Source organism: Lodderomyces beijingensis (assembly GCF_963989305.1).
Source record: "Lodderomyces beijingensis strain CBS 14171 genome assembly, chromosome: 5".
NCBI lineage: Eukaryota > Fungi > Ascomycota > Pichiomycetes > Serinales > Debaryomycetaceae > Lodderomyces > Lodderomyces beijingensis.
Genome location: NC_089974.1, coordinates 86,270 through 110,655, shown reverse-complemented (window position 1 = coordinate 110,655; position 24,386 = coordinate 86,270). Strand labels below are relative to the sequence as shown.

The window sequence follows — 24,386 nt, the reverse complement described above, 5'->3', positions numbered from 1 at the left end:
TTTTTTTGCAAGCGAAGGAAGAAAGAAAGAAAGAAAGAAGAAGGAAACAGGTAAGGTATTTTGGTGTGGATTCTGAACGTTTTGGAAAGGAGCAAGCTTGTTGATTTTTTTTTTTTAATATATATAGATATGGATATTATCACGGGTGGGTTTCCCAGTCTTTACTTCTTCTTGCTTCCTATTAATAAGCCCTATGATGGGTGTGGCCCGTGTGGGCCATATAACATTGCTGAGGTGAAAATTTAGCACCCATTTCACACTCAGTTGTGGCGATTTGCGGCAGATATTGCAACGGGTCACGTGATGTTGCAAAAATACAGAGATGAAAAAGAAACCAAAATCTCGGGAGCCCCACTGCAGTGTCGTGCAAAAACTAATTGCGACACTTGACGGATTCCTGACAATGGCACGTGTTGGACTTGTCATTGTCGTGGAAAGCTGACGAAACCACGACACCGAGGTTCAAGCCTTTACGCGACACTGTTTCTCTGTGGTTCTGTTCTTGTCTAAGCAACCAGTTTCCATATGTTTTTTTACAACCAAATATTTGGGGAACTCACCAGACTACAAGATTGACCTTGGACATCTACAATTCCTCTGATGCTTCTATAGTTCAAGTTTATACTTTGAATGTCAACAACGAAGCAACATCCCGAACTGCTACGAGAGGTACTAGCTGCCGCACCTCTACTACACCTCGTGCCACGGCAGAATGTGGCACCCTTGATCCATCTACGGCTGTTTGTACCGCTGCCCGATGCAGCTGTATTCACTGAGGGTGTATGTAAAGAGATCGAGGCATTTGATGCTACGGATGAACTACGACGCTTTGAAAAGGAGTGTCAGCAAGAGTTGTTGGCCTTTCTGGATGGTGAGTTGGACGAGGTGAAATTTAAAACACATGCTGCTACTGACGAGTTACCTGTAGAGTTGGAATACACTGCATTTGAAAAACAAGTTTTGGCCAAAGAAATTTTAAAAGACGGCACGGTTGAGTTTGCAAAAGAGGAAGTGGTCAAGATGGATGAGCTTTCTGTAGAGACTGATTTGCCAGTGTATGATTCTGAAAAATTGGCGCAACATAATCAGAAATATTTCAGTAAATTCCAAAATGAGATGACATCAATAAAGAGCTTAGATGATGTTGATGCTGCGGGTCATAAACTTTGTTCCGTGGCGAAAGCAACACCTGTGCATGTGGCCATAAATATACCCAAGAATAGCGAGCTGCTACGAAATAAACAGGAAGGATTGTTTGCTCCGTTTGTTGCATCGAACGAGACCCCCGGAATGACCTTGGCCAGCATGGGCCTGCTTTGTCGATTATTACAAAAACCAATTCAACCAAACGACAACGATTTGGAAATTTTGCTTGTTGTGCAAAAGAAATGTGAAGAACAAGTGCAACTTTCGTATGACAAATTGAAACTGGAACTGGAACTGCAGGTAATGAACAAGGATGAAAAGGTTCAAGATGAAGTTCAAGATGAGCAATTTGAAATTCTGCAAGCTTTATCCATGCTTAGTATTGTTTTCGCATCCCGCAGTATATTGCTGATTCTTAAATTGATTCCGGTCCAAAATATCAATACCGGTTGCGTGATATTGGGCCTTGAATTGGTAATTGACCAACTCATAGTGTCAAACAAGGAAAAGGCGAATGTACCAAAAGAAGATCCAATTGATGACGCGGCGGCGGCGCTGGTTTTGGTAAGCACCCAGCGCAGTGTGCTCACAGAAGTGAGCAATTGCTTCAAAGATTTTGCATCCATTTGCCACCTTCGACCGTTTGATGATACACACTTGACCAAACTTGAATCAGTCTGCATCAAATTGGCCCCTCTGCCCGAGTTTGAAGATAAAGCTGTTTTCCTACCATGGGACCAGCTTCGTTTATCTTGTATGACTCTTCTCGTGTCAATCTTCAAGAAATTGCAAGATCAGAGATTATATTTGTTGATGGAAGTTCTCCATTGTTTCCCAGGTCTATCGTCGAAGCAGAAAAACATTGGCAAAATGTTTAGCACCGATCGCGGTTTCAAGTGCCAGTTTTTCTCTGTTACACTTGTCAAGTTTCTTCACTTGTCCGAAAATCCTCATGTCGTGGCCGACCATATAGCTACAGAATGCATCAAGATGATTGAAAATGACCCCACGCGTGTGCAGCAGCTTTTGTTTAATTTTGCAGAAGACCTTTTGAAATTGGCAATGTACCCTGAGTGGTTGGGAGCAAAAATGATTCTTTCAAGTCTTTTGCATCAGGCTGTTGCAATTTTATTGCCAGATCCAAATGATGATGCAAAGCCTGCTGAACAACAGCTTTGGGATTTCATGCTATCGATATCAGAGAAAGTCATCCTGCTAAATTTTAAAGCTGATACTGTTATCGACGAGCGTGCACTTTGTGAGATAGTGTCAAATTGTCGAAGTTTCGATAAAGATGACGCGGTTGAATTTCTAAAAGCAAACTTGCGCAAGCTTGCTGGGTTCGTTGTTATCGACAACGGCGAAACAACGAAAAGCGAAAGCGAAAGCGAAACAAGAAAAAGAAAAAGTAGTGGAAATAACGACGGAGTCAACAAGGCCTACCACTACCTTATTATACGAGAGCTACGCACTTTTCTATTATTTGGCAAATATTCCAAACTCGTGCAGGACCTGCTCAACTGCAAGAGGGCAAGAGTTCGCAGCAAAGCCATCAAGGCATTGTCCGTTTTAGCAATTGAAGAACCGGACGTGATATCCCACCTTCATGTACAGAAATCGTTGGCAAACGCTATTCAAGACCAAGCTGCCACGGTGAGGGATGCAATCATTGACTTTGTCGGTCGCTATATCAAGGCCCATCCCGTTGGGGGCGAAATATTACTTTCGCCGTTGTTCTCATCATTGAGTGACAAGAGCACTCTTGTGAGAAAAAAGAGTATTCAGTTATGCATGGGCGTTTACCATCAGCTTGACGATCAGCATCAACTCAAAGTGAGCTTGAGAATTTTTGAAAAACTTGGTGACGACGAAGAAAGTGTTTGCAATGAAGCCACAGAGGCCCTCATGCAGATCTATTTCCCCACGGACGGCAAACAATTGAATTTTGTAAAATTATCGAGATGGATTAAACTAGCATTGGATCTTAATGGGGAAAAATTAATGTCCTTTTTGCGCAAAGCACTTTGCAATAATGACAAGCTCGTTGCCGTGACTGACTCTTATAGCGACATGGCCTTGAGTTCTGCTTTAAGCGAGGACAATAAAACTGGTGGCTTGCGCGTTCTATTCTTGTTCACAAAAGTGAAACCCTCGTTGATCACACAGGACAGGTTGGAGATGTTGAAGCCGATTTTGGTTGATCCTGCAAATGGAGATACAGAGGAGTACTGGTATGCATTGAAGATTTTGAATTGTGGAACCAAAGTGCTTCGCGTTTTCCGCTCAAATTTTGTGGAAGAAATCATCAATCTTCTCTTGAAAAGGTTGCCAACGGCAACCAAGAGAGAAATGACCGAGTCAATCCCCGTGTTAGCCACCTTGACCAGGTACAACCACACGGAGTACCGAATGGTTAACGCCACCACCGCCGTCATGAACAGACTCAAGTCTGTCTTTACCACACCGAATAACCACGTTATGGTGAACAAACTACTTCAATTGCTTGCTTATTTTGCCAAATACTGCAATTTGGAATCGCTAGAGCAAGAGTTTCGGAATATTGGAGCTTGCACTCGTGAAGAAGACAGAATAATGAAGTTGATTGGTATGTACATTATGATCTTCACGGCACATGAAAAAATGCCCATTGAGATTACCAGAGTGGCGTACCCCTGCATCATCGTGTGCATGACCAATGATCCCAAGCATTTGTTGACAGACCAGATTATGGAGAGATTCGATGCCATGTTTTATTATGAAACTGATTTCGAGTTGAAAAAGAGGGTGATTCAAGAGTTTATCATTTTTCTACAGGAGAATGGAGCTGGTCTAGATCAGCGTGCAGTTTCCGACGGGTCCAACCTGGACTATACTCAATTGAATGGATTGAAGCTGCAGCAGCAACAGCAACAGCAACAGCAACAGCGGCAACAGGCATGCACTGTGCTAGTGCAGAAAAGTTTGCAGCACATTTTGGCACTTTGTCTCATTGACGACGGACAGATGGCGTTTATGCCTTTTGGGTTTGTTGCATTGGCTCTAGATTTGGGCTATGCTAATCCAATCTTGTGCGTATCCACCTTGATTGCTTTGCAAGGATCCCCGCAGGCTGTCGCGAGACGTGCAGCTCACGAAGTTTACGTTAAATTGTTTGATAAGCATCGGTCCTTAGTGGATACCCATTATCAACACGGAATTAAACTCGCTTTCGAATCAGAGTTGACTGCTATTGATATGTTTAGACTATTGTACGCACCAGGACAAGATTCCAAACTATCAAGAAACAAGTTTGTCAAGGCGTTGACCAAACTGTTGACTCCTAAGCCTAGAAACAATTATCAATCAGAATTGAAGATGCTCATTTTTGTGGTTGAACGCATGACTCGAATACCGTTCAAGACAGTTGAAGAAATCTACATCATCATGGACCACCTACAGTCGAGCGTGCAAGAAAGTGCATCCGATTTCATATTGGACTGGCAGTCACAAGCATTGGCAATCAAGAAAGAATTGGCGTATTACTGGGCATTGAGCATTTTCTTGCTCAATGATTTTTGCAAATACCTAGCGGAAACGTATCACATCAAAATGGAGGATGTGGAAAATTTTGGCAATAGATGCTTAGAATACAATCCTAATCAAGCCCCCAAAAAATTCAAAAATGCGCCATTGAATTTGAAATGGGTTTTTGAAAATGCAAATGAGGCGAATGCTGAGAATGTTTTTGAAACGTGCATGAAGGAACTAGAAAAGATTTGTTTGATTTATAAGAGCCACGATGAACTGACCGATTAACAAAACAGTAGACAAAAACAAATCTTTTTTATTTCAACCGTCGTAGACCTTGAGGAAGCTGGAATCCAGTAATTGATGCCGGGATATCTTGAAAATCGCAGCCAAATATGTAGTCGTGAGGAGTATCTGTCACAAACAAGTTGATATCAGCTTCCTTGCCCACTTCTTCCAATTTCTTAGCCCTCTCCAAAGCCAGGGCTCCCTTTACTTGACTCAGCTTCGGCGTGTGGACTTTCGGCAGCGGAGGTGGACCCAACTTTAACGTCAATTTCTTTACCCGCGGAGTTTCCAATCCCTTCTCCTTTTCCTTCTTGTCCTTGTTCTTCACGTTCTTGTCCTTCTTTTTGTTTTCGTTGTTGTCCTTATTGTTTTTGTTGTTACCCGATTCACCAAACCGCATCGATTTCTCCCAGGCAACATCATACTCCAAATCATCATTATCATCATCATCAACCACATCAAAGTTTTTCATTTCCAACACAAACGCATCTTTCTTTTTGCGCCATTCAGCCAGCCGAGCCATGATCCGTTCAATCTCAGCCACGGTTAGGTCCCGTTTGAGTTCCATTTCCTGCAAGTCGTTCTTATCCTGGATATGAGTGATTTGGGGTAGGTGCCGGATCCAATCGTATTGGTGTAATAGTGCTAGGTTATGCTGGAGAGTATCTAGTTCCGACAAGTGGCGGATCTTTTCGTCGTTGAGCATTTGCTTTTCGTCCTTGCGCATTTTGCGGTGAAAGATTTCGAATTTGGATGCGGGGAGGGGGTCATTCTTTTTGGTTCGAAATAAAGGCGGTAATGATGACGATGGTGGTTGGCACAGAGCGTCGAGCTTTATGATTTTGAATTTTGCCGGGTCGATGCTTGGTTTGGGAGATAAAGACGCATCATCGGTGTAGAAATGATATAGGGGCCAATTCGGAGATGCGTCGGCTGAAATTTGGATCGGTTTGGCGTTGTACAAGTACTGATTCACCTTGTCGAAATTGAACAAGTTGTTGTTCGGATGTGGATCTTTTGCGAGGGTATCGTTTGATCGTAGTCTTCTTGGTGAGTTCATTCTTTGGTTGTAGTGTGGTTCTCGTTGTTGTTGTTTTTTTTTCACCTTGTGTGTGCTTGAGATTTCGGTGATGTTTGGGAATCGCGATGGTTTTGGCATGAGGTGGAGAGAAGGGTGTTGGCGAATTCGAGCCTACGCACGACGATCATCCACCAACGACGAGTATTTATTCGAGGTATAACATTTTTCTTTTATAGTTTTCCTAGTGGGATCCTTGAGCTTGAGCCAGTGAATAAAGGCACTTACAAATACAGACCACGGGTTGGATAACGGTAGACCAGTATCATTGATCGGATCACCCTTAATCCAAGGAGGAAAAACATAAGTATAGATTATCGCGTTTGACTTCCCCTACTTGCCATTTTGGGGTCAGGAGTCCAGAAAAGGAAGCTGGTGCGGCTTTTTTTGGTGGTGTTGGTCTTGGGGCCATGAGGCTCAAAACCGAGACCATCTCTGCACAACGACGAGAGACGGAGGTGTAGCGAGAGCAGCGAGAGGTTATATAAAGTAGCAAGATGGCGTCAATCGTGTAAACCCGTGGAGTGGCTTTGTTATTTACGTTTTGAGTCAGTGGTTGATTTTAAGATCGACAAGGTTTTATCGGATTCAGAAAGTTCTCGCCAAGATCGATACCGGCAGTTTGGATGTGTGGGTGCCTTCTCAGGGGGGTTCATTGTAGCGTTTCAGGGTGTGAGAGCGGTGGAGTCTACCGTCCAAACGCTCAACTTGAGTCCCGGCTATTTATTGCAAGGCATGGTGGTGGCAATAGTGGTCGTGGACTACTGGTTCGCCGATAGCGCCAAACTCCCGCAGTTTCAAGTTGGAGTGATGTATGAATCGGCAACTGCATATGCCTTGTTTGGAATTGGGAAACTTGGAGGAGAGTTTGCGGATCCGACTTGTTCTAATTTCCCATGTCATTGACAAGGCCGCGTATTTCTTCTATTTGAACTAGGAAAAAATACAAAAAGAGAAAAATAAAAAGAGAGCGTTTGTATTTCGTTGGCTGACATAGAATTGCAAGTATGTAGAAAAAGTTGATTTAAAATTTCCGTTGCCTTACTTTCAACATGGTGATACTTTTGACAAATGTTAACATCCTTTAAAAGGACTTGGGAGAGAATTTTGCCGCTGATAATTGCAAAAATCCTATCCTTAAATTTTTCCGATGAATTCGACAAAATTTGACATCTTTACAGTGGTCCCGTAGTCATCCCTTTCAGTAGTAAATAGTTTCTGGACCCTTTTCTTCTGATTTGAAATGTGCCAAACGGTCTCCTCAACCCACTCGTGATTATTGGTACCACAAAACTTAAGTTGCTGCTAAGGGGCGTTCATTTCAGCTCCAGTTAGGGAAAAAAACCAAACAGAAAAAAAGAAAGAAGTCAGAAGCGAGCGAAGGAGTCAAAGTGTTGAGAGCACGTGCACCACGGATATTTCTGAAACTCTCGAGTGGGCCGCGGAAATGCCACTTTTGAATGCTCCTAACAAGTCTGACAGTCTGGTAATATTGGCTTAATCTAGTCTTGGAGTTTAGGCTTCGGCAGACCTGGCACTTCCATAGAAAATAGCAGTACAGGGAAACTACATAGCACGCGGTTGATTTTGCTCCACTGGTTGTTGATCATTGCAAGAAACAAAAGCCAACCAGGAAATATATACCAAGACGAACCCCTGAGGTATTTATCAAGGGACAAGTTGTAGTTGTAAGACACCCACGTGAGAATTTCTATCACGTGATAATCACGTGGTGCTCATCTGCGCCCCCTTCGGCGATAAAAACCCCCACACTTTCCGTTTTGTGTCACACTCTCAGTAAACCCACACCGGAGTTTGTCCTCAAAGAAGAGGGGGAGGGGAACCACAGCGGTTAAGCGCAGAGATACGTTTGACGGAGCAATACCTTTCCAAAAACATCAAAATTTCAGGGAGTCAATGGAGAAAGTATCAACAGCCAATTGGAAGGAGAAATTGCAGCTGACAAGCGGGTGTCATTTCTTGCGGGGAAAGTCGGCAAAACTCTCACGGAGGCAAAAGGAGGGGAGAAGACTCGACAATAGTTTATATATTTAAGAATCCCCTTTTGCTGAGCATAATCTCAACAGTTTTTTCTTTGATTGACGTGGAGGTAGTTGACAGTTAGCACGAGTATTTTTTTTTATTTGGAGACTAGAACTTGAAGTACGATATGGTTCAGTCCTTAGTGGTGCTACTTGCCGCTACTTTCTTTGTCTACACCGTTGTGCGGTTCGCGCAGCGTCGCCAGCTTGTCCAGAAATACAACTGTGAGCCCATTTCAGTATGGAAAACTCTGGATTGGGTATCCTACTTTGGGTTGGACGTGGTTTTGCACAGGCAACAGCTCCAGAAAGAGGGCCGAATGAATTACCAGCTCTGGGAACGGTTTCAAAAGGTGAAATCGTCGACGTTTAAGCAGTCCACAGTGTTCAGATACGATATCATGACCACCGAGCCCGAGAATCTCCGGCACATGCAGAGTTCGGCAGCTTTCCTGAGCTGGAGCAATGGGTCTCGACCCAAGGCGCTCTATCCTTTGCTCGGCGATGGCATTTTTTCAAGTGAAGGCGCTACTTGGAAGCACAGCAGAAACATGCTCCGGCCATTTTTCAACAAGGAACACATCAAGCACATCACCTTGATGGAGCCTTTTGCCCAAGACGTGATCAAGTTGTGCGAGCAGCACGGCACAAACGGGTTGGACTTGCAGGAGGTTTTCCAGTCGTTCACCATGGACTTTAGCACCATGTTCTTGTTGGGCGAGAGCTGCGATTCTTTGAAGGACGCCTTGGGGGAGGGAACCTCGAACCCGATAAACAAGGAATTGAAACGCAAGTTCCCCGCGGCATTTGACGCGGCGCTGCTGGTGTTGATGGTGCGACTTATTGTCGGGGAGCTTTTCTTGTGGATGATCAACCCCAAACCGTTCCAAGACGCAATCAAAGTCCAGCATGATTTTGTTAGGTACTATATCGACAAAGCGATAGCCATGGACCACGAAGAGCTCGAGAAAAAAAGCGACGATGGTAGCTGCTTTTTGTATGAGATTGTCAAGCATACAAAAAACCCAAAAATCTTGCAAGATGAAATCATGAGCATCATCTTGGCCGGGAGAAACACAACCAGCTCGCTTCTCTCGTTTCTATTCCTCGAGCTCGCAAGAGAAGAGAACCAGCACATTTGGAACAAGTTGAAACTGGTTGTTGGGCGCTGTTTCCCTTCGATTGAAAGCATCACTTATGAAAGCATGAGTGAATGCACTTACTTAAGATGGTGCCTATTCGAGACTCTCAGGTTCAACCCCTCCGTGCCACTATTGAGCAGGTCGGCCACCAGGGATACCGTCTTGCCGCGGGGAGGAGGCAAAGACAACAAGTCGCCCGTCTTGGTGCACAAGGGCCAACGGGTGATTTACTCGTTATTTGCAGCCAACAGGAACCCCGATTACTTCGGTGCCGACCCCCATCTATTCAACCCTGAGCGGTTTGCCACTTTACCGCGAAATGGGGGCCAAGCATTCATGCCGTTTGGGGTGGGATTGCGATCATGTCTCGGACAGCTGTTGGCATTAGCCGAGGCGAGCTACCTCACAATTAGACTAGTGAACCATTTCGACTCGCTAGAAAAAGTCGGCGACGCGCAGTATCCTCCTAGATGCACAAGCTCGGGGACCCAAAGGCTCATGGATGGCTGCCACGTTAGAATATCGAAGCTCGTTCACGATTGAGGAAAAAAAAAAAGGGGAAAAAAGGAGATTTTGATCAGAGGATGTGGTTGTTACGAGTTTGCTGATGCTCCAGCAAGCATGAAATCAGTGCCAGGCGAGTTAAGAATAGGAGTAGTTGTAGTTTTTTCTTTCATTTCTTTTTCCTTTTTTATAGCCATACCGAATCGCATGAGAGATCTGGTGATGCAGGGCCACGCACGCGTGTAAAGCTTCTCTTTCAAGCACATCGTTGCGACCAAAAAAATAGAAGGAAACAAAGAAAGATGAGCATCGAAGCGCCAGCGTGTTGTTTGAATCTACCTGCTTATTATCTCACCTTGCAAAAGAAACGTTGTATTTTTTCAAAAATGACAAAATAGTTAATCTGGAGAAGTTTCCTTCTGTCAGGCACGTTTCAGAGATGCATCATGCCACATGTACTAAACTGATAGAAACAACGCGCAGCCAACTGTTTAATATTCGTAAAAATTGTATAACCTTGAGGTGAGATGGCATGGCCTTTTTGTTCTCTTGCATCGCAGTGCAGTTCGAATGTTTTCGGTCCGTGTCAAGCTGCTAGATAGGTCCCTTTCTATTGCATCGCTAGTTTGATTGTAAAATCACTTTTTTTTTTGCCATAGATACGATTGTAGCAACTGGGGCTGGTGCGCCAAAGGGCAACGATAACAAGATCTACGATGATTCCTCAGTTTTTTTTTTGTTTTGACTGAGTTGAATTAACGTGTGGGTGAATTATCAAGGTCCCTGTTTCAACGGGGCCACATATAATAATGTGTCAGCAACGAGGGCACTTGCAAAATTTTCCCGACGTCATAACTTCGGGATCACCGTTTGTATTAATTTTCTCTCCCCCCCCCCCCCCCCCCCCCCGTTGGTGTATTTTCATAGATTTTTCTAGGTGGTTTCGGATTGAAAAAAGAAACCAAAAAGCCTCTTAAAATTATCCTTGAAATGAAAATAATCGTAGTGATCTCACAAGATTCAATCGCCAGCTGGGGTAGAATAATCTAGGAGTATTGGATGGTAGGGGCGCATCATTGCATCGAATAAGGATCTCCACTCTAGCAAATATTTGTTTTCGGTCAAAAATTTCCAAGCATTTATTGATGGTATTGGCCAGACGACAACGTGACTCGGGTGCCGTCTGAAACAAATTCCGGATTTCCTCCCTTCCTCACTTACCCCCTTCTTGATAAAATGGTTACGAAAATTCTACCTCGTGGTTGATGTTCAACACTAACACCACATCACGTTTCATGTCAAACAGATCTCGATATAGCTTCTTTTTTTTCTTTTCACTTTTTTTAACCAGAGAAGCTTTTTTGAGCGTATTATTTCTCTAAAAAGCAATTTGCTCGGTTTGAACGATTGTGAGATGGCCTTGGTAATCAGGTAATAAAGTACATTTCACTACGTTAAATATTATGCCATTACCTTTTCTTTTTTTTTTGATTTTTTATGCTGCCCTCGATATAATTATTGTACTTGCAAGATCCACGAGATTGTTCTCTTGCAAAGTGGGGTATCATAAAGCAAGGACCCTCAGATGTCTTTGGTTTTCAAACGACTGTGTGGATATCAAAGTCCATTTGTGTCGTGATGTTGGTCCATGCACATGTCGGTATAGACATGTATATACTTTGCCGAGATCGAAAAAGATGGAAAAGAAAAAAAAAGAAATTGAAATTGAATAAACCCGTGGTATGTTGCGTGAAAGATCATCCAGATGGAAGAGGGCAAGTGGGACGATTACATGTTTTGAGCCTCCTGTAGTTGGGTTAATAGATCCATAGATGCTAGGTTAAAAAGGGTAATTTTACTTGGACTCGAAAGTATCTTCCAAGGTGTTACCATCATCATTCAAGTTGATACCGGTTTTGGCTCGGAAAGGACCATGCCAATGTGGGGATTTAGACTAAACCTGAAACATTTTAGATTCAAGATTTGCCAAATATGGTTTTAGTGTCCCTATTTTCGATAATAATTGTTTTATCTTTTACTCCTTACTTTTGAAAATGTCTCTGTAAATTCGGTGAAAAATCAGTGCCTCGCAGCAAATGACGTAAAACGGCTTTCTTTTGCGTACTGAGCAAAAAGTCTACCTCGAAAATTAAAGAGGCCCCCTCCTCTCTCCCTCTCACACATCCGACACTTCAATATTGAGACAGACTTTGAGGGCTAGCAAGTATGTGGACTTTCAAGACAAACTGGCGCGCGGTTATGGACTGAAATCATAACCAACAATTTGGTCCGTTGGCTTTTGTTTTCTTTGTTTTCATTTTTTCAATCAATAAGCCATGTTTAAAGGATCGTTGTTGAACAGCTTCAGTAATAACGAGCACGTTCCTCATTTTAAAGTTGAAAATCTAAATACCCGTAATTATTGGAGGTATATGGTCCAAGGAGTTGAGAAAGGGAAGTGGAAACTGAGAAAAATAAGGGGGGTGGTGGTTTGCAACCCTCTAATTGCATAATTCAGAAATTGACCAACTCCTTAGATGGAGGAGACCAATTAGGGTTGATTGGCTGCTTGCAACATTGGTAAAACACATGCATAGCCCGTAAAGTATAAAAGCAGGTCCAAATAAAGCTCCCAAAATGTAGAATCGTTCTTTCTTTTTTTGTTTTTTTGAATAATCAGGTCAACATCAAGGTCCAACACAGCTCAACGATGGTTGCCACATTTTTGCTTGCTAAGCAAGTCTTATCCATACTTGCGTTTGCACTTGTTGCAAACGCTATTGCTGTTCCTAAAGTCCTCGAGGCAAGAAACGAAGCAGGTTTTGTTGCTTTAGACTTTGACGTTGTCAAGGCTTCCCCCGAGGGAAAAGAGGCTGCAGCGTTCTTTAGCGGTCGCAGACTCTTCAAAAAGAGCAACGTTCCAGTAGGTTTGTTAAACCAAGGTGATACATATGCCGCTCTAGTCAAAGTCGGCTCAAACAAGCAAGAGGTGCTTGTTTCGCTTGATACAGGCTCGAGCGATTTCTGGGTTGTTGACGCCGATGCAGTTTGTCAGGCTGAAGTAGAGTGCAAAAATGATGGTGTTTTCAATACGCTGGACTCGTCAACCTGGCAGGATCTTTCAAGCGAGTTTTACATCGAGTATGGAGATGGCACAACTTCGCAGGGTACTTGGGGTAAGGACTCGGTTGAGCTCGGAGGTGTCACTATCAACGGACAGCAGTTTGGAGACGTCACCAACACAAGCTCAGTTCAAGGTGTTCTCGGAATTGGATACCGGGCTTTTGAAGTCAACGGTGCAGACTATGACAACGTTCCCCTCAGCTTGAAAAATCAAGGAGCTATCGCAACAAACGCTTACTCCTTGTACTTGAACGAACCTGGTGCTAAAACAGGGAGTATCATCTTTGGTGGCGTCGATCACGAAAAGTATTATGGCGAGTTGAGCCTAGAGCCAATCACCCACCCGGGAGTTGTTCCCACAATAGCTTTGAGCGACATCACTTACGACGGGACAACCGCAGTTAGTAACAACGACCAAAGCGTCTTGTTGGACCTGGGCACCACTGTCACTTATTTGACCCCCAGTGTTGCTTCGCAAATCGCTGCTCAAGCTGGTGCTTATTGGGTCGATTCGGCTGATGGGGGGTACTATGCCATTCCATGCCACGCAGACCTCACGGGTAATGTCACCTACGCATTTGCACACGGTGCTGAGATCACGGTTCCGCTTTCCGAATTTGTCTATGCCAACGACGTGAGTGCCAACGACGGCACCAACAACTGTGGTTGGGGGATCCAGCCTCAGCTCCTGGAGCCTCAAACAGTGGGGATCTTGGGTGCCAATTTTCTCCGCCACGCATATTTGGTCTATAACTTGGACTTGAATACAATCTCACTTGCCCCCGTGAGATACACCACTGCTTCAAACATCACCTCGGTGTAGATTTCGAAAACTGGGGAGGAGGAAAGAAACCTTTCTTTAGGGTCTAAACGGCGTGGCTATTAAAAAGATAAAAAGACAAAAACCAAAAAATTAGAAAAAAAAAATTAGAATTGGAGTCGAATCCCCCCCCCACAGGCAGTCTGTTGGCCTTTGCTAGTATCCTCAAATAGCCTCTTGTCGATTATACGTTTTTGTTGGTTTTTTTTTTTTTTGAAAATTTATGGTTATACTTTTGGGAGCATATATCTGGTCGAAACCTTCTTCCTGGTAAAGGAGCCACATCATGGCCTGTTTCGCCTGCAGGCCAACAAGCTTAAGCTCTTTAACCCTCAACCCTCGACCCCGCTCCCCCCCCCCTCACCTCCTTCAGCTCATTAGCACCACAGATTGCTCTTTTGCTGCAACTGAGCTGGTAAGTTTTTAAACAATTCTCGGAGAACAATAAGGAGTTCCATGCAGAATAAAACCTTGGTTTAATTTTTTTAGGCTAAGGGGGGCGGTGGCCACTTGTATAAACGCAACATGCACACGAGCGTTAAATCCTGGGAAATCGAGCAGCAATGAATTATATTGATAAGCAAAATTGCCGTGCAACACCGAAATTGATAAAGACGTGAGATCTTTATTTGCAGCCGCCGTTTTTCCCAACCCCCGTCCCAGTTTTCCCGTTTTTCCCTCCCCCAGTTTTCCCGTTTCTCACACTTCCCGTTGTCCCCGTTCCTCCCACTGCATCTGAGGTCCTGTCTTTTAAGAAAAAGTAGCAGCTCTCTCAGATAAATTCACATTCCCACCACCATGGCTGATTCGAGACTTCTTTTCCAAGACAAGCGTGCTTTTGACGATGTGCGTTCTGGCTCGCTGCTAAAAAAAAAACAGAGCAGAAAAAAATCTTGAAGGCAAAAAAAAAGCAGCCAAAATGCAAACACGTCAAAGATAAAGCGGATAACATTGACTTGAGCACATTCGCCCTTTGGTGAGTATCAAAATACCGAAAAGAGCCAGTTCAATTACTGCATATTTGCCAATCCCGCATTATCTTCTGTTAATTTTGGTGCCTTGACAAACTGCTGCCAGAAAGTCGACGTTTGGCAACAGATGAGCGACATGGCCGCCGTTCGTGGCTAGATCTTCATGAACGAATATTATTAACATGACAAGTAAGAAAATTGTAGAAATCAAAAAAGGGAAAGCGGGGGAACAGCATCAACAACAAGAGGCAAAAGAAGGTACATGGTCGAGGACAGTGGGAAGGAGATACAAAAAGCTTAGTTCAACAAGGGCTTTACAAGATTAGACAAGGTATACAATAAAAATTTTTTTTGTTTCACCAAGGGCAGGGGGCACATTTACTCTTGTACAATACTCTGGGGAGGGGGGGGGGGGGGCAAGAGAACAGGCGCAGATGTCATCATTGCAAGAAGGAAATAATTGTGTTGGTCAAATTTGAAAGAAAAAAAAAAAGAAAGAAATGAAAAAAACAAGCCAAAAAATATATCAAATTTTTTTTTCAATTGGACTTATTGCCCTGGCCATATGACCCTGACCTTGGTGGAGGTGGAGCGGGAATCCTAGAACGAAAAAATGTCTTCTACTTGTGGGTTGCTTGCTAGATGGGTATACCATGAAGATGACGTATTGGTGGGAAATTTTGTGTACGAGGGGGGAAGGAAGTGAGGAGGTGAGAGATCTTCGCGGTTACATCAAGTTTGGGCTTCGGATCTAACGCGCGATGTTCAGCAACCCAGAAAAGGCTATAAACTTTTTTGTTTTTATGGAAATGCAACACGAGGAAAATTGTCTCAAGTAAGTTGTTTGTTCACGATGTATATCCCACTTTGTGGAAAGTTTGCTGGTTTCAAAAGTCTTTGAGCTTATTGGCTGAGGGTGGTGCAATTTCACTAGTCTACCACAACTTTGAGCTTGTCACGTAGGATGAAATTTCTTCAACCAAACATACAAGCAAGACATAAAAAAGAAAGCTTATACCGTGGCCTTGGGACAGAAAAAAAAAGGTTGGGAGCTGCTATTATATTTTCCCTTCCAAATCTCGATTGCCTGTTTCTTTTTTGACTGGATAAGATTATAATTTTGGGGAATTCATTATTTTTTTCAATGGATGCTTATTATTCTTGAGGCTCGGCATATTTTCAATAATAAGGAAGACGTTGAACAAGTTGGTGTTCTTTTTAATTTTTTTTTTTATTTTTCGGCTTACGGCTGGATTCTTGGAAAGATACTTGAACCACTGTTATTGACAAAAACAATGGAGCAGGAAAAACAAGAGAACATATATATATCCCAGCATCTGCACCAGGACTAAACTTGGGGTCTATTTTAAAAGTCACACGACTGTATCGGACTATCGCGGTGGTAGCCACTTAAGTAAAGACCGCTGTTGCTTTCAAATTTGTATCTGTTTTTTTTTTTTTGCTTTTTGCTTTTTGCTTTTAACCAGCGGGGCAGAGGGACGTTCATAACAAGGCTTGGAGATATTTAGCATCTACAAATTGCCATTTTTCGAACTGATTTGCAGAACTAAGTGTTGGAGCTAAGAGCTAGAGCTAGAACTAGGACTGGGACCATCAGTTTGGGAGATTTCTAAATATCCACGGAGATTCACCTAACCTTTTTTTTTTTGCATTTGAATTCATGGCACAACTAATATCAATGCTACATTCGCTGCTCACGGGCATCAACCGACTATCCGACAAATTCAACAGCAAATTGGGCGTCTCAAAGACATCGCGGCGGCATGTCCAGCTATTAGCCATCACGACGTTGATTCTCATCGTCACCTTGCTGATCATAATATTCACACCTTCGAGGCAAAACCTCCTCTATCAACTCACCCCCAAAATCAACTCATTCGATTTTTTAATAAGCAAAGTATATGGCAATAGGAAGTTGAGTGGGGACTTGCTGGCTACAGAACCGGAGAGCGAATTCAATTTCAAGGTCAAGCAATTATTCACAGAGAGACTGAGCACGGATTTTGAAAATGTCTACTGGTCGATGGGTTCAAGTACATTGAGACAAACTGAGTTGACAGTTCCATCGTACTACCTGCTGGACGAAGAGACCAAGCCATTGGTTCAACCTTTCGACCCCAGGTTCACATTAGCCATGTACTACCATTTCTTAAATAAAAAGATGCTCGATGGCATGAATGAAGAAGTCTCGATTCCTTTCAATTGGTATGATTGGGTTGACATGAGTGATTTGCATAAATATTTGTTGGCTGAAGACGACGCAAAGCCAGGATGTGGCTTTGTTGAGGCCAAGGAGGACGCGCAGAGGATGAAGGAGTACGAAAACATATTGAAGGAGAAGGAAGAAGCCTGGGAAAAGGAAAGAGAAAAGGCAGAAGAGGAGAAGAAGAAGAACGGGAATACTACGGAGGACCTGGAGGAAGAGGAAGAAGAAGAAGAGGAAGAGGACGAGGACGAGGAGGAGGACGAGGAGGAGGAAAAGGATGAAGCTGAAGTAAAAGAGGAAACTAAGACAAAAGAAGAAGAAACCAAGGCAAAAGAAGAAGAAACCAAGGCAAAAGAAGAAGAAACCAAGGCAAAAGAAGAAGAAACCAAGGCAAAAGAAGAAGAAACCAAGGCAAAAGAAGAAGAAACCAAGGCAAAAGAAGAAGCAGAAAAAGCTAATCAGGAACCAGAGAAGGAAGCAAAGGAAGAGCCAGTAAACATAAAAGACACAGACATAGAGGGGATCAAAGATGACATATCTGCGGTGGTTGGTGGTGACGCGAAACCGAAAGATCCCCCAACTCAGGCAAATGCCGAAGAGTTTAAAAAACGCTCTCATCAAACGGACGAGGAAACACAAACTTCAAAAAGAAAAAGAGAGGATGAGCAGGAATCTGCCAACGATGAAGGGGCAAAAAACTTGGAGCAATTAAAAACTAGGAAAAAAGAGTTTTTCTTTAAAGATGTCCATGGCTATAAAGAGTTTTGCATCCCAGATAGCGATCTCCCCATTCGTCACGACGATGGACACAAGTTGCATCCTGGCTTCAATGTACATAAAAATCCAGGAAGAACCACTTCGCTCAAGGCCAAGATCACGGGCAAGTCATATCTTTACTCATTTGCACCACCACCTTCGCAAGTCTTGTTCTTGACTAAAGATGGATCGTACTCGGTAAGTATTGATTCAAACAAGGGCTTGTTGGACAATTTATTGCCTGAGTCTTATGTTTCTGCAACAGGCAATGACCAAATCGATGTATTACAGGAGTTTCGCCAATTGACAAGGACACATCCACCAAGCTCTCAAAAAGTGATGAACTCGTATTTGGTCGAAATACCCGAGTCGAGCTTCCATTTCGATGGTGGAGCAGCGTTGGCAAACTTGACAAGGCTTGAAGATAAAGGGATCAAGTTGTCAAATAAGGAACGCTTGTACAAGGAGTCGCTTGAATATTCAATTGAAAAAGTTGCCAGTGGCTCTACCTCGAAATACTTTTCTGAGGCTAGACTACTTGGATCAAACAATGGTGATCATTACGATTGGAGATTTTTCAATGGAATTGTCTTGGGCACCAAAGAGCAAGAGTTGACGTTGCATCGCTTGATTCGCGCCTGGTTATCTTTTTCGAGAAAGAATGGGATAACAACTTGGATTGCTCATGGCTCGCTCTTGTCGTGGTACTGGAACGGTTTGTCTTTTCCCTGGGATAACGATATCGACGTTCAAGTCCCCATTATGGATTTGCATAATTTGTCTTTGAATTTTAACCAAACATTGGTGGTTGAGGATCCAGAGGATGGCTTTGGCAGATTTTTCTTGGACTGTGGAACTTTCATCACGTTGAGAGAAAAGGGGAATGGGTTAAACGCAATTGATGCACGTTTCGTCGATGTTGACACTGGGATGTACGTGGATATTACAGCACTTGCGTCTTCAAATACAAAGCCACCTTCAGAATACTATGATAACCATTTGCCTCAAGGTTTTGTCAAAGGTAAAAAGAGCTTTGGCGAGTTGAACAAGTTGGCCCAGATTTACAATTGCAGGAATGACCATTTCAACAGTTATGACGAGTTGAGTCCTTTGGTCAAGACCGTTATTGAAGGAGAAGTGGGCTATATTCCAAGAAAATACTCAAAAGTATTACTGGAAGAGTACCTGGCCGGCATGTCCTTGAAAGTGTTTCACAAGCATGTCTTTATCCCGAAATTGAGATTATGGGTCCAGGAAGAAGACTTGTATTACTTTTTAAAGAAACGATCCAAGTGGATTAGGTACTATTCATCGCAAGGACCACACAAGGAACCCACTGCAGCCGATTTCATCGACCACTCATACGAGTATTCCGACCAGGAGATGAGCCTATTGAGAAAGGGCCACAATCCATACAAGAAAAACTCCGAATATTTATTTAAACTCACCAATCGTCAGCTTGAGCAAGTTGCAGATTTCACCTACGAGGACTTGGCTGATTTGCTTCTCAGCGACAAGATTTTGATGGACTTTGTGCTGACTCGAGAGTTTACATTTTTCCATGAGGAGGAAATCATGAAGTTGACATATGGGAAACTGACGGCAAGCTTGCACAATTCTGGTGTTGACTTCCCACCATTGAGATATGAACCCTTTTTGTATGGATTAAGGAGGGATTTGGACTCATACGAGGAGAAAGTGGAAAGAATCAGAAAATTGATTGAAAACTCAAAGAGGAAATATGGTGCTGCACTGGCTGAACCATTCACTCTTGAAGCAAAAGATGGAGAGGACATCGAGTAGGTGCTCGAAAATGTGGGGGAAAAGAAAACTGGTTTTGAAGTTTGCTTTTGCAAGTGTCCACCATTCCCTTCTCCCTCCTCCTCCCCTCCTCATTCCTGTTGGATGCTTAAAACGCATTGTGTTTTTGGTTTTGGTATCATTTTTTTTTTTCGGCAAACTCCCCCTTAACTTATGTCACTGCTAAGGGGTATGATTTCATTTATTTTGGTTTTTATAACGGATGGCGTTAGTTTTAATCTAGAATACGATATTCATTAATGTCTATAAAAGCAAGTTAAGCAAGTTTTTCCTACATTTGAGCGTTGGTTCTTTCCGATAGTTTGGCTTGAGCAACCAAATTAGCAGGAGCATCCATTCTAGCCAACATGACTTCTATCATTCTAATCTTGTCTGGTACAGCAAAAGCTGGATTGGCAAACAATTCATTCAACTCACCCACTGTGGCCACTCTGATACACTCGTAGTCCTTTGCATTGAACAAGGGCAAGAGCTGCAAATTATTCCAAGGTTGTATATCGTTATACCCTGCGTTTTGCCCGTGGATCAATCTTTCGATCGTGTACCCGTCGTTATTAAGCACGTACAAGTATGTATTGTTGCATTCCCATTTGCACAAGGTCGAAATCTCTTGAACGGTAAGTTGCAACGAACCATCACCCACAAACAAGACAACACGCTTGCTTGGGTCTATTTCTTGAGCTGCCATCGCAGCACCGCATGTAGCCCCTACCGTGTAACCGATTGAGCCCCAAAGGACTTGCGATATTCCAATGGTGTTGTTGGGGAAACGAGATTGCACAATTCCAAATGCCGATGTTCCTGTTTCGGTGATTATAATGTCGCCTTCTTTGAACCAGGAGCTGACTTTGGTCCAAAGGTACTCTTGAGTAAGTAGCGCATCTGGTGCCGCAGGAGAATTGATGAGTTTTTGTTGTGGCACTGGCGCTGGGATATAGTTTGGACCAACGGCATTTTCCACGGTTTCAAGGAGCTTATTGAGGGCCTCTTTCATTTGCACTCCTGGGAATGTAGCTTGTCTAATTTTGGTATAGTCCGAATGGAATTCAACCACGTTTTTGGTCTTGTAGCCATACGAAAACGAGCCAGTGTTAAAGTCGGATAATAACGCCCCGATGGACAAGACCAAATCTGCATTTTCAACAAAGGCTTTAACGTCGGGTCGTGATAATGAGCCCACGTAAACACCACCGAATCTTGGATGCGACTCGTTGATTCCTGATTTGCCCATGGGGGTGGTGAACACTGGGAACTGGGTAATGTCAACCAATTTGGCAACTTCACGCTTACAGTTGTGCCTCGAGGCGCACGCATCAACGAGGATGATTGGGTTATGCGCTTCTTTGATGAGTTTCTCAACCGTTTCAATAACTTCTTCTTGGGCCTCTGGGTCATTTGGCTTAAGACTTAGTTCAATGGGGGTTTCCAAGAGGGAACTTGGCACCAACAAGTCGACCAAGTTTGAAGGTAAGCCCACGTAAACGGGACGTTGATAAATGTACGCGTCTCTAATGCATCTGTCAATTTCCTGTGGTGCTGTATTGATATCGGCAATGAAGGCACTGGTTTGACTAATGTTCTTGAACATTCTGTGGAAAACAGTGAAGTCACCGTTACCCAAGGTATGGTGCAACAACAATTGTTTGGCTTGAGCATTGACCGATGGTAATCCAACAATATTCAAGACGGCACAGTGTTCGGCAAATGAACCAGCAATGGCATTGGTCAATGATAATTCGCCAACTCCAAAAGTTGAAACCACGGCTGATATGCCCTTGACTCGAGCGTATCCGTCGGCCGCATAGCCGGCATTCAACTCGTTGGCGTTACCTGCCCATCTCATGCCTTCGATTTCGTAAATCTTGTCTAGCAAGGATAAGTTAAAGTCACCGGGTAAACCGAAAATCGTGTCGATTTTCAACTGGTGTAATCTTTCGAAAATATATCTTCCTAATGTAATCTCTGACATGGTTGTTGTAGTTGTAGTTGTAGTTGTAAGTTGTCCCTGAACCGAAAAGTGTAATCAGTCAGAACCCACCTGGTCGATCTCCAACACCGACCTTATATATATGTATTTCTATCTAGATCTAAGATATATTTAGAAAGAAATCACCAACAAGAGTGGATGGAGGTATGAACTCCGGATGTTTACAGCATGATTTCAATACGTCGCCAGTGAATGGTGTCATTGCCACGAATCGCAAATTGCTACATCAGTTTGGAGTTGGGAATAATTTTTTAGCACAGAACATTTTATGCAAAATTTCTCATGAAGGTGGTTGGTGGTGCCTGAGTGATGCTTTGAGATTATTGGTTGGACTTTAACCCCCGTGGTCTTTTAAACGCATAATTTGCAATCAGGTACACGCGTAATCGCATAACCACCTGGTTTGCATTAAAATCTCGTGATTGTAATACACCTTCTAATTTCGGAGGGGGTTGGGCGAGAGAGAGAGAAGGGGAGGGTTATCGACTAAAACTGCAAGTTCCGTAGGTTGTAACGTGAAACAGTGTTGCACAAATCCTTTGAGATAATCCGAAGTTAATCCGAAGCTGCACCACCTGTCGACGATGCGATTGATTTTCGCTACGACTTTGTCCGGCATTGTTCTAAATTTTTTTGTTTTAATATGCACAGGAAACGACTTCGGGTGGCTGCAACGGGGAGAGTCCGGCAACCTGCCAGAGGCTTGAATTTTGTTTTAGATTCGGAGACCATCGATGCGCACTCGTATGATGATGATGATTATTGTCGCCCTGTGTTGCTCGAGAAATTATCTCCCTATCCATGAACTAATAATATGCAAAACATCTTTGGCAAAATCGCCCGGACAACAGAGCTGTCAGTTACGTGAAAACAAAAGCAAAAAAAAAATCTAGAACACCACAGCCCTGTCCCGACATTTTGTAATCCAGTTTAGGGAGGTTTCCGGCTGGACCCGCGACTGACTACCGTCAAACCCGGATTCCAAAAGAAGAATGTCGAAGCGCAGAGCACGTGTCCAGTCTCACATGGTAGCAACAACCCAAAGGTAGTGCGCCGGTGCTCAAACACCACTCCAAAGTATCAACAACAACAGCAACTTTTTTTTTTCCTTTGGTCTCATGATAAAAGCGTGATAAACGGATGACCTGCCCATACACACATACAACCTTACCAGTACACACTTGAATACGTCAATTGAAGTGGGTTGCAAGGTATACTATTGCACTATCTATTTACATTGCAAAGTAGGTTTGAAAAACTTACCATTATAAGCAAAAAGTATGTATATTGACAGTTCTGGAACCTGCCACTTCTTCGTGGCGCAGAGCACTTTGACCGGGAAGGAAAGCTGGATATGTGTGTGGTTTACAGTCTGCCCACGTTTATTCTCCGCGGGTCACATGTGACCAACGCTTTTTTTTGCAGCCAAACCCTGGAACCACATATATTCATGTAGAACACCAACAACGACGACGATGCTGACACATTAAAAAGAAAAAAATAGGAAGGAGACACCATGAGCAAAAGGGAACTTGACGACGAGGTAAAGGTCGAGTCGAAAGTGAGAAAACTCGGCGAGGATATGGCTATCGACTCCGAATTGATGGCACATCATACCCAGGAACCGAACCAAGCTGAAGGTCAGGGCAACGATGGAGAGTACCACGCTGCAACCACGGCAAATGCGGCTTCTTCTGCTAGCACAGACGTGTCCAAGGACCAAGAGGAAGAGGCTCAGAAACAACAAGCGTACCAGCAGAATATTCGGAGACAAAACGTTGAAGCTCAACAGCAACATGAAGCCCGTCAAAAGGCACAGCAAGCGCAACAGGCTCAACAGGCTCAACAGGCTCACCAGGCACAACAAACACAGCAAATGTCTCCCGAAACTCAACACCACCTGCCCCTGGCTTCCGATCATGGCTCGGGACATGGTACCCCTGCTAGTCCCGAGACTGCTTACAGGCTATCATTATCTGGAGAAAAGCCTCAACACGGATCTGAAGAATGGCACCGGTTGAGAAAAGCAAACCACAAGGAAGTTGAAAGAAAAAGAAGAGAAGCTATCAACATTGGCATCAAGGAATTGGCTGAGTTGATCCCAACAAGAGACACAAACAAGACCCAGATCTTACAAAGAGCTGTTGAATATATCAAGAGATTGAAGGAGAATGAAAATAACAATATCGAGAAATGGACGTTGGAGAAATTATTGACTGAACAAGCTGTATCTGAATTAAGTGCTTCAAATGAGAAATTGAAACAAGAGTTGGAGAGAGCTTATAGGGAGATCGAACATTTGAAAGAAGGAGGTCGCAAGTGATGCAATTCTTGGTTGTTTTTTCTTTTATTTTTTTTTTACTTCTTTGTATTTGTAGGTGGTGAAATATTTCTGTTTAAGTTGATGTTGCTGCTGGCTCGATGAGGGGAGACAGTTTATGAGCAAATAGTCGGTTTCGTATATTAATCACATGTATTATTTCTTGAGTGTGTCACTAACCCCCGGTTCCCTAGAGGAACCTGCAGCCTTTGAGGAGAAGGTGAGTTTTTCCTATTTTTGGCGAGCTTCTCACCCAAAGTGTTGGTACCCCCAATAAAAGAGCAAAAACATTTCTGGACTCTTTTTTCGTAGATATTGTTCAACACGATATGGATCTACGCCAGCCTGCCAATTTCAAAAACTCTCATTGAGGGTCATGTCTCCACTCGGAAATCGCTTTTCGTTGCCAGAGGCATCAATTTGGAAAATACTCCTGGAGTCACCTGCGTCAAATCCCGTGACTTTATCGGTTTTGTGATTTACAACACGAATCGCGGACCTCACTAAAAAGGGGGGTTTTTTCCCCCAGTGTATTTTTCCGGTTCATTTTTGAAATGGTGAGCTCTTACTTCACTCACGACGACTGGCTGATAGATAGTTTGTTGCTATTTACTTTGGTATACTGTCTACAGTTACAACTGGCGTATTTTTCCC

General features: G+C 43.4%; 7 protein-coding genes across 7 annotated transcripts; 5 read left to right on the top strand and 2 right to left on the bottom strand. All coding sequences in view use genetic code 12, as the record gives it.

The window, feature by feature from the left end:
- Window positions 1-630: 630 nt before the first annotated feature.
- LODBEIA_P39710 (uncharacterized protein) lies at window positions 631-4,941 on the top strand (the record flags this gene model as incomplete). The annotated part of the gene is made up of 1 exon (XM_066974140.1): window positions 631-4,941. The coding sequence occupies one exon, from the start codon at window positions 631-633 to the stop codon at window positions 4,939-4,941; it is 4,311 nt and encodes a 1,436-aa protein (XP_066830909.1).
- A 28-nt stretch (window positions 4,942-4,969) lies between these two features.
- LODBEIA_P39700 (uncharacterized protein) lies at window positions 4,970-6,001 on the bottom strand (the record flags this gene model as incomplete). Its single annotated transcript, XM_066974139.1, has 1 exon — window positions 4,970-6,001. The coding sequence occupies one exon, from the start codon at window positions 5,999-6,001 to the stop codon at window positions 4,970-4,972; it is 1,032 nt and encodes a 343-aa protein (XP_066830908.1).
- A 2,188-nt stretch (window positions 6,002-8,189) lies between these two features.
- LODBEIA_P39690 (uncharacterized protein) lies at window positions 8,190-9,746 on the top strand (the record flags this gene model as incomplete). The annotated part of the gene is made up of 1 exon (XM_066974137.1): window positions 8,190-9,746. One exon carries the CDS (start codon window positions 8,190-8,192, stop codon window positions 9,744-9,746), a length of 1,557 nt encoding a protein of 518 aa, XP_066830907.1.
- Window positions 9,747-12,417: 2,671 nt separating this feature from the next.
- Window positions 12,418-13,653, top strand: LODBEIA_P39680 (uncharacterized protein; the record flags this gene model as incomplete). The annotated part of the gene is made up of 1 exon (XM_066974136.1): window positions 12,418-13,653. One exon carries the CDS (start codon window positions 12,418-12,420, stop codon window positions 13,651-13,653), a length of 1,236 nt encoding a protein of 411 aa, XP_066830906.1.
- A 2,667-nt stretch (window positions 13,654-16,320) lies between these two features.
- LODBEIA_P39670 (uncharacterized protein) lies at window positions 16,321-19,407 on the top strand (the record flags this gene model as incomplete). The annotated part of the gene is made up of 1 exon (XM_066974135.1): window positions 16,321-19,407. The coding sequence occupies one exon, from the start codon at window positions 16,321-16,323 to the stop codon at window positions 19,405-19,407; it is 3,087 nt and encodes a 1,028-aa protein (XP_066830905.1).
- A 289-nt stretch (window positions 19,408-19,696) lies between these two features.
- Window positions 19,697-21,394, bottom strand: LODBEIA_P39660 (uncharacterized protein; the record flags this gene model as incomplete). The annotated part of the gene is made up of 1 exon (XM_066974134.1): window positions 19,697-21,394. One exon carries the CDS (start codon window positions 21,392-21,394, stop codon window positions 19,697-19,699), a length of 1,698 nt encoding a protein of 565 aa, XP_066830904.1.
- Window positions 21,395-22,928: 1,534 nt separating this feature from the next.
- LODBEIA_P39650 (uncharacterized protein) lies at window positions 22,929-23,735 on the top strand (the record flags this gene model as incomplete). Its single annotated transcript, XM_066974133.1, has 1 exon — window positions 22,929-23,735. One exon carries the CDS (start codon window positions 22,929-22,931, stop codon window positions 23,733-23,735), a length of 807 nt encoding a protein of 268 aa, XP_066830903.1.
- Between the last annotated feature and the right edge of the window lie 651 nt (window positions 23,736-24,386).